At 50.4% G+C, this 9,192-nt stretch overlaps 1 protein-coding gene across 2 annotated transcripts in view; it reads right to left on the bottom strand.

Annotated features, from left to right (window-relative positions):
• The window catches only part of LOC107312849 (gamma-aminobutyric acid receptor subunit beta-4), a 72,536-nt gene extending 63,637 nt beyond the window's left edge, over positions 1-8,899 (bottom strand). Inside the window, exons 1-2 of one of the 2 annotated variants that reach the window (XM_015860641.3) lie at positions 7,770-8,899; positions 4,143-4,231 (exon numbers count right to left, since the gene is read on the bottom strand). In XM_015860641.3, coding sequence (XP_015716127.2) covers positions 4,143-4,231; positions 7,770-7,849 — 169 coding nt within the window. In that variant the 5' untranslated portion in view covers positions 7,850-8,899. The remainder of the gene's footprint in view (positions 1-4,142; positions 4,232-7,769) is intronic. The other variant, XM_015860642.3, reaches the window with a different exon arrangement.
• Between the last annotated feature and the right edge of the window lie 293 nt (positions 8,900-9,192).

A 9,192-nucleotide genomic window follows, 5' to 3' on the forward strand; every position in this document is an offset into this window, starting at 1 on the left:
TTCCATTGGCTCCTTGGAAGAAGAGAAAGTCTTCAGAAGTTTCAGGTTTGAAATTTTGCACCAACAGAGAGCAGCTGAGTCACTGAGCTCAAGAGGGATCCTCCTGCCATTCCTTTACTGGCTTCTCTACCCTGGGGCAAGATAGTCTTCATTTACTTTGTCTTGGTTGTTTTTTGTTTTTTTGTATCTTTCTTTCTTTTTTTTCCCCTCCTCTGGTACTAATGCTTCTGAAAGCGAGTGCCTAAGAGCACTTACAAGAACCAGGGTACTGCTCTGAAAACTCTCTCTCTTCCCCACTCGTAGCTTTGTGATGCTTCCCAGAACAGATCTGCAGCATCCTCCAGTTCTATATAGGGTATATCCTAGATATATACATATAGCTATATCCAGTTTGCCGTTCCATTGCCTGGCTTGCATCCCACCCAAATAGAGACATGGAACTCTGTGCCATTGATCCCCCAGAATAGGGCCAATTGGATCTCTGCCACTGCCATTTGGTCTCCCCATAAGCTGCCCAGCTTCCCCAGAGCTGAGCAGGCTCCCCAGCACCATCCTAAAAAGCTCCTTTCCTCCCTTCCACTGCCTTTCTTGCAGTACCAAGGCAGAGATCTCCACTTCAGAAGACTGGCTTAATCTTTATCTTGCCACGCAGATATTTCCTCCAAACCTGTTCCAGATTCTCACCCCTTAGAATTGTGCTATGATGATGTCCTGCCCTTCATTCATGCTGAGCCCATGAAAACTGAGCATTGCTGTCCCTGCATTTGTGACTCTGTCCCACATCTCCTTGACCTGGCATGCTCAACTAGGGTTTGGAGGACAGTATCTGGAAAGTAAGAAGGAATGGCCAGGGCTCACCAGGTCAGTGAACCCCAAGGATAGATGTACCTGCTGTCCGTGCAGCATCCACTTCAATATCACCCACTCCACTCCACTTCTCCTGGTTTCTGACTCCCTTGGGCAGCCTCTGCTGACCCAGAATGGCTTTCTGGAGGAGGTACTCCCAGACTTTTCCGTCATCCCCACATGGCTCCAACTTTCCCCCCTTTTTCCCACATTTTCTGCTGTTCAGCTCAGCTCCCAGGTGAACATGTCACACTCGGTGCCTCCGCATCACCCCTGAGAGCCGACCTGCTCATCGGCCTAATGGGTTTCCAGGGGGTGGGGGAGAGAGGAGGAGAGTGAGTGGCTGACGCTTCTCAGCCACTCAGCTCTGCCCAGAGCTAACGAGGCATCTCAAAATTAAAAAGTGAACTGCAATCCCCAGCAGGCCTGTCCTCCTTTTGGCATTAGCCAGAGTTCTCATTCTCTTTCAAAAGAAAGAAAAAAAATAGAGAGGACTGGGGAACCGTGAGTTGCATTTGGAGCTGTTGATGTACCACATCCCATGTGCAGTGGGGGTGCTGGGACAAGGAGGTCTTTGGTGCTGCTGGAAATCTTTTCTTCTCCAGGGGAAGGAGGGAAGCAGCATTCTTCACTTTGAGGCCAGTGAGCTGATTTCTGCACTGTTCTGCCTCAAAACTGAGCTTAGCGCTATGGATGAACCAGGGTCAGATCATGGTTGTGTATAGACTAATGGACAAAGGGTGTGAGGGTGAAAGCGGGGAGTGTGTTCCTTTATGCTAGAAGGGGAGAGGAGCTGAGGAGCTGCTTTGCTCCCATTTCCCTGTCCAGCCAGAGACTTTGGTCACAGCTATGCCAGCCACAAGACAGCCTTGTGCTGTTTCTCCTGGGCCATATCTCCAACCAGGACTTACCATTCCACCAAGATGCCATTTTGGCCATTCATAGCTCACTCTGATTGATCTTCTCAGAATGAGGGGCCAAGTGGGTAAAGAGTAATCACCTTCCCAAGTAAAGATGGCTTACACCCATCTTGCCCAGCATCCAAGGCATGGGCACTGTCCTGGAGAACAGACCAGTCCTCAGGTCTCCTGAGACCAGAAGCCACTACAGGTTAGATAAGTCTTGTTGTGATCTCTCTAGATTTATCCTAGCAATGGATTTGCCCCAAAATCTCAGACAACTGGTGAGTTCTGGGGACAGCAATGGTGCAAGGAGACTTCCACCATTTTTCTTTGGATGTACAAAGCTTATGACATCTGGTTTTCAGACCTACCTCTCAACCCATCTTTCTCTTATTTATAGGAGGATGTTTTTCTACACAGAAGCTTATCCTCAATAGCAGAGGGCCAGACATGCTGAGAGTTAGGGTGCCTCTGCACACTGAGCACCAAAAGCACGGTAGTGGGTACTACCAGAGGGGGCTTTGCTCTCCCAAGCAGAGAGAAGGGCATGAGAGGTTGAAAGGCAGAAGTGAGCTGAGTACCAGAATTAAGTCTACTGCTTTCTTTCTCTTGCTCAGCTTGAGTGAGGAAAATGCATTTTGTACTTTGGGAATTCAAGGTAAAATCAAATAAACTGCAAAAATATCCATTTTATAGTCAGAAAGGAGGCACTGCATGCTCATCCCAGCCCATGCACCACACAGACCTTCCAATTCTAGTAGTAGCACCTGGACTGAAGGATGGGATGGTGTGTCCCAGGGATAAGCTGGGTGTCCCAGGGACCTGGGGGGAGCAGGACTTCCACAGTTCCCCACACCCCTCTGCTCTGTTACCCCATGCAGCCAGGTCACCTGCTGTTTTACTTTATCATAATGATCTCAGCTTAGGAGATGGTTTTCCTCACTGTTTTTATGTCATCTCTGCAGTTCTCTCCTCCTCATAAAATGTGACTGCACCAATTCCTCTGATTGGGGCAGGTCAGCTAATAGGGGCATTTCACATTTCCTAGGTAGACTTTTAAAACAATTCAGCCATATCTCACATCTAAAGGAGAGGAGGGGGAGGGAGGAATCCTGCTGTCTTGCATGCACTCACAAAGTCGTGCCCCACCACACTGAAGTGACACCCAACTGCACTGTGGAGGAACAAGCATTGCCCCATCCTACAGCCCCCACTAGGCAAGGGCCAGCAGTAGCTCGTGCTGCCCTCATGTCCCCAAGGCAACTTCAAAACCTAAAGAAATCCAAAGCAACATTCCCCTACCCACGGTTTCAAGGAGATTTGGATCAAGCACTTTGGGAGAAAATTCTTCCCTTACCCTCCACTGAACTGATTCTGGCATCTCTAGCCCTCAAAAGCCCATAAATGAATCTGCTTCCCAGCAGTTGTCTGGAGAACATCTGACCTCTTTGGGCTGAAGCTCCCCCAGTCCCACACTCCTCCTTCTGGGGAGGAACTGGCATTGCCCAGAGAAGACTGAAAACTGCCAAGCATTGCAGGTGAAGCCAGGAATGCTCCAACCCCCCCACCTTACTGGGATGTTCTCTGACCACACAGTCAGTGGTGGGATCTCCAGCACCCACAGCTTTACAATAGATAGACCTCAGCAGTGCCCTGCACTATGACAATACCCAAGGATTATTTCATACTTCATCTCCACCAAGGTGACAAAGAGCAAACCCTTTCCATTCTCCTTTGCGTTCACAGAATAGAAGAGAGGAATTTGCAGATCCTTCCATCTCCTACTGAACAACAGTGAGGTCAGAGGCTCTCCAGGTAATATTTTATCCCATATTTTCATTAAGGGGTACAGACCAAGTGACAGCCTTGCCAGTGGACATCCCAGTCCTCTGCAGGGAAAGCAGCTATAAAATCTGGCACTAGGAGCAGCATAAGTTATGGAGATATGAACTGTGGTCCATGAGGGAGGAAAGTTCAAGGTAGGGAAAATCCAGAGTGTCTCAGCAAAATGTCCAAGAAACATCCTACCATGAACAATCCCCCACCTATCTGAAGACATTGCAAAGACATTCAGGATAGAGTTTATCTTTTTTTCTACATTTCTCATCTCCAGTGGCACTCATCAGCCTTGGACCTGGACCAAGAGAGTTGGCCTGTGCCCTGCAGAGCTCAGTGCTCAGTTGAGCCAGGGGCCAAAGCAGGCACTGGGGAGGCAAAGGAGCCAGGGATGTGGAAGGACAAGGAAGAGCAGGGAGGGCAGAGTGGGAGGAGAGGAGGAGGGAAACCATGGAGAAGAAAACGTGAAGAAGGAGGCAGGAGGGAGCATGTTGCAGGGTGATGAATGGCGCAGGCAGGATCCCGTGCTCTGCTCCCCACAATTAGCTGTCACCATACCTCCAAAGTCAGGCCTGAGGCGGACGTCATAGCCCTTCAGCAGTTTGTCCACAATTTCTTTCACCACAGAAATATTCCCAGTGGATGGGCTGAAATAAAAAGGAGAAAATCCTCGTCATCCGTTGTGCACGGGGATCCCAACCAGCCGGCTCCATCACAGCATCCCTCTTATCCCACAGCATCCCACAGGACCCCTTACATCCCACAGGATCCCTTGCACCCCTCAGTACCACTCAACCTGCACTGCATCCCTGTGAATGGTTGCACCCCAGCCATCCCATAGCCTGGTACACCCTGACCATCAACCCGCCTTTCTGGGCACCTTCCCCCAGTTTCACACTGCACAGCATGGTCTGCCATGCACTGATGTCCCCACTGCACACCTGTCCCCCAACACACAGCCTGCACTGCCACAACCCAGTGCAAGCTCTGCTTCCCTGTGCACCCAGATATGTCTTCATGCTATTAAAGCACAGGAAAAAGCAGTGTCATAACACACAGCCAATCTTTGCCATGTAAAAATTCATTTTCTGCCACTCAGCATCACCATGGCTTCTTAGCAACGTGAATCAAGAGGCAGAGATGGGAGGCAGGGTCCATATTGTGCTATGTGTGCCAGGGCACGGCGCCTTGCCCTCTGGCCCCCTGACTGTCATCCAGGGCTGCCCCTGCTTCAGCAGTTTCAGGCCCCCCAGCCATCTCAGTGAGAATGGTGCTCTCTCTAAAAGCAGCCTGTGAGGCAAAGCAAAACCAAAGGCAGGAGACCAGAATGCAGAAGATACTAAAAATATTGAGCCTATTTTACGCTGTGGGGCATAGAGGTTCTGTCGCCTGGAACTCAGCCCCTGTAGTACCCTCCACCCCCTGCTCTGAATGAGAAATAGGGTCCCTGGTGATAACAAGTGCTGCTCCTTGCAGTCACCCACCAGAACAGCATGTCTCCCTGTCAGCACTGCCTCCCACATCCATCTAAGTCAAAGGAAAACCGCACCATAGCACTACCTCTGCCAGCCAGCTTGCGCCTCACTGGACATCACTGTCTGTCCTGACACATCCGTGTGGCTGCACACACACACACACACACACACACAGGGCAGGCTCTATGGGGCATGCATGGCCTCCTCCATGGGCACACAGACATGCAGTCACATCAAAGCACTGGAGCTCAAGGCTACAGCTGTGACAGATGTGCACAAATGCATGCATGTGTGTGACGACATCCAGGTCTACATGGTGGGAACGACAGGTTCTCTGTTGGGTTGTGAGGACAAGCTGGGGTGTGAATACAATTTATGTGGGTATAGAGAAGCAGGAATTGATGGGTGCCATGGGATGGGGACAGGTTCTCTGTACAGGAGTGGGTGGAGGCATGTGGGACTAGCAGGACTGGGTGTGCAGTGAGGCTGTGAACGTGCAGGGTTCTATCAGCCAGATAGTGATGTGCAGTGTGAGCCAGCACACCTCTCTGGCCCAGCTTTGGTGCAGGCACAAACCCTTCATCACTTGTACCAGGGTTGTGACTGAGCTGCAATCCTGACTGGGCACCTTACAAAGAGATATCCTTGGAGAGCAGTTTTCATCACTGTAAAAAGGCCAGAGAGGTGCATGCAGGCGGATGTTTTCACAGCAGTGTGCCTGTGCCTGCAAAGGTGCTCACACCTGTGGATTTCTGTGCAGGTATGCAAGTTTTTGCTGTGCACCTTTGAATATATATTCACTCTGTTAGTGTTCCTCAGCATTTTTCATTTCCAGATAGTCACTGCTGGGCACAATGATTTTTACGTTCATAGATCTCCATATTCAACATATAGACACAGTACACATTTCTCAGGGGGACAGGCACTTCTGCCTCACACAGGACATGAGCTCAGGAAACTGATATCTCTTTGATATGGACAAAGAAACCAAAGCAGAAACAGCAGCCAGTGTGCCAGGGGCCATGAGGTAAGGGGCAGAGGGGAGAAAGGGATAGAGGGACTTGTTCCTTCCCATCAGTTGCCCCCATGAGGGCAAAACCTGGCTCTGTGATCAAGGGCACGATTTCTTGTCTCTCAATGCTCTTTTTGATCCCAAAAGCCACTTCCCTCATGCTGAGCAGGCAAGTTGTGCATTTGCCCAGCTGTGGGCGAGCAGCTGCATGTCAGAGCTATTCCTGGCAAATGTGGGTCTGCATCCGCCGAGGGAGCACATCCATCCAGCCTGAGCTGAATTTATGAATACCATGTCCCTGGCTGTGTGGGTGTGCATGTGCTTTACATACACACGCACACTTGCAGCCAAACATCCACATATATGCGCACTGTGCTGTTGGAAAGGATGAGTGGGAGTAGCTGTAGGCATGTGCACATGGGAGAGGGGTTTGTCCCCATGATGTGCAGAGATGTGCATTGAGACAGGAGGTAAATGTCTGTCTGGGACATAAGCAGAAGAAATATGCAAATAGAAACACAGGCAAGGACATGGCTGAGCACAGGCTGCTGATGTGAGCACCGCTCTCTACACATTTGCTTCTAAGCATGTCTGTGTGTGTGTCCATACACATTAGAATCATGAACAAATAGTGTGCAGAAGGTGCGCACGATTCTGCGCATGTGCATGCTTATAACTATGGGAACATAAATCTTTGTATATACAGATATGCCAGCCTGTGCAGGGAGCTGCATATGTGCGATGGGAACGCTGTTAGCATTCATGGCTGAGCATTAATGCCTCAGCTCCCACCCCACCACCACACAGGTACAAACCCACCTGCCCGCATCTGGCAGAAGAAGGGTGAGGAGGAGCAGTCAGAGGGCTCCTGTGTATGCAGGCAGCAGCAATGCCTGTGTCAGAGCAAACAGGTGTGCTCTATATACACCTTGTCCAGGCTGGATGGGTGCCTGTGCCTCTGGCTGCTGGGATTGCTCAGAGTGCTCAAGGCATGCACCAGGAAAAGCTGCAGCCTGGGCATGCAGGGAAGCAGTGCAAACATTGACATGGCTACACACAGAGCAGGTAAACCGCGCTGTGCTGTCAGCGTGTTGCCATGCACATGTGTGCAGCCAATCAGCACAGATGGATGCGTGCATGCAGGGCTGTATCTGAGCCGGTTGCACCCCCAGATGATTATGTGGCATGCCATAAATCTGCGTGTAGGCACAGACGTAGGCATCGCCTCCTGTGCACTGCGGAGCTGGGCTCTGCTAACAGCACAGCACGCCTGGATGTGATGTGACTGCGTGTGCACCGTGTGTGTGCAACACAGGCATGGCCAAAGCAGCCCTGTACTGGGTGCGTATGCACACAGCTCGGCTCCCACGGACACCATGTTTCCCAGCAAAACGCTTCATTTTGTTGTTTTCCCCCCAGGTTGAGCAGGAAGGGGAGGGAGGAGGGGGGGGGGTGAACGTGCTGCAAGTGGGCTGCGAGGTGGGCTCAGTCTGCAGCACATCGCATGTATGAGCATCCCTCCTCCCCCTGACATGACACAGGCTTGGGGAATAACAACAACAGGCGGCGGGGGAAGCAATTTGGGGAAAGGACCCCCTCCCCTTTCCCACACGCAGATCGATGGAGAAAATCCCAAAGAAAACAAACAAGCCCTGTATCAGCCCCCAAGTCCCTGCAGCCTGGGATCGCAATCCTTACCTTTGCGCACAGCAGGCGACACAAAGAGCTGCTAAAGCAGAGACAATTCCACTCAATCTGTCTGCCTGAAATGTCCACATTTCCACAAAGACGAAGGATGATAAAAAAATCTTTGGAGGGGAGGGGAAAGAAGGATGGATCTCCTGAAATCCCCCTCCAAAGAAAGGGGGGGAGGGAAAAAAGAAACCGACCCCCCCCCCAGTCAGTGATTTCCCGGAGAAAAAGAATAATGAGAAAAACTAAAAAACGTGGGGGAAAAATATCCCCCCCCCTCCCCCCCTTCCTTCAGTGCCAGTCAAAGAATTCGTTTCTTCTTCCTTTCAGCATCCTCTCAACAAGAGACATCCTCTGGCAATGGAGAAAATCCCAAGAGAAAGAAAAATAAAATGCCCCGAAATGAGCTTAGCAAAATGTGATATCGAATCTCACAGGTACGTGGAGGAGAAGGAGAAGAAGGAGGAAAAAAAAAAAAAAAGAAAAAAAAAAAAAAAGAAAAAAAGAAGAACTCAGTGTCCCTTGAGCACTCCACTTGGATTATTTTTCCTCCTGCTCTTTTGCCATCCGGTTCTGCAGATGTTGCATGGCTCCTGCTACCCACCTTCAGAGAAGAGGAGGAGGAGAAAGAGAGTGGTGTGTGTGTCTGTGTGCGTGTGTGTGTGTGTGTGTGTGTGAGGGGGGAGGTGTGAGTTATCGAGCAATACAATTTTATTCTGGATTTTATCTACCTGCTCCCCCCTCCCTCTTTATTTTCCGAGGGGGAAGAAGGGGAAGCAGTGCCACCCCACTGTGCTGTTATTCTATTTTATGGCAAGCTCAGGCTCATCACTAGGATGGTTCAGGGCTTCTCTGAAAGGGTTAAAAGAAAAAAAAAAATAAAAAGAAGAAGAAAAAAAAGGAGGAAAAAGGGAAAAACAAATGCAGCCCGGTAAATAAATAAATGCATATATGCATGTGTAAAAAAGAAATAAATCCCTGTCTGTGGAAGGAGCCACTCTCTGAGGGAGGCTGGATGTCTCCCTAGTGCTGTTGCCGCAGCTCCTGTGGAGTTTTGCTGCTCATTGCAAAGTCACAAGAGGAGGGGAGGAGAGAAGGAGTTTGGGGATGGGGAGGGGGACTCTCCAGGCAAACTGCGATCCTGACGTCATGGCTGACAGCATTAACCCCTGCCGGCTTGCAGAGGGGAAGATTTGGCTTATTCCTGGAGAGATGGGAGCAAGGGAGAAGATGGAGTGGGATTGAGGAGGATGTGCCTGGACAAGGGTGGCTGAGCTGCAGGAGCTGATGGTTGCCGTGGTTGTCTGGGATGGTGTGATCAGCAAAGGCTGAACAACTTCCTCCAGCCACAGAGATAAAGGAGAAGGTGATCTGCTGGAAGTCCTTCCATGCCACAGGGCAGAAAGCGGCCTGTTGGTCTCCTGGGGAG

This window comes from Coturnix japonica, chromosome 4, assembly GCF_054131305.1.
Source record: "Coturnix japonica strain WE chromosome 4, WE-NBRP24, whole genome shotgun sequence".
Lineage (NCBI taxonomy): Eukaryota > Metazoa > Chordata > Aves > Galliformes > Phasianidae > Coturnix > Coturnix japonica.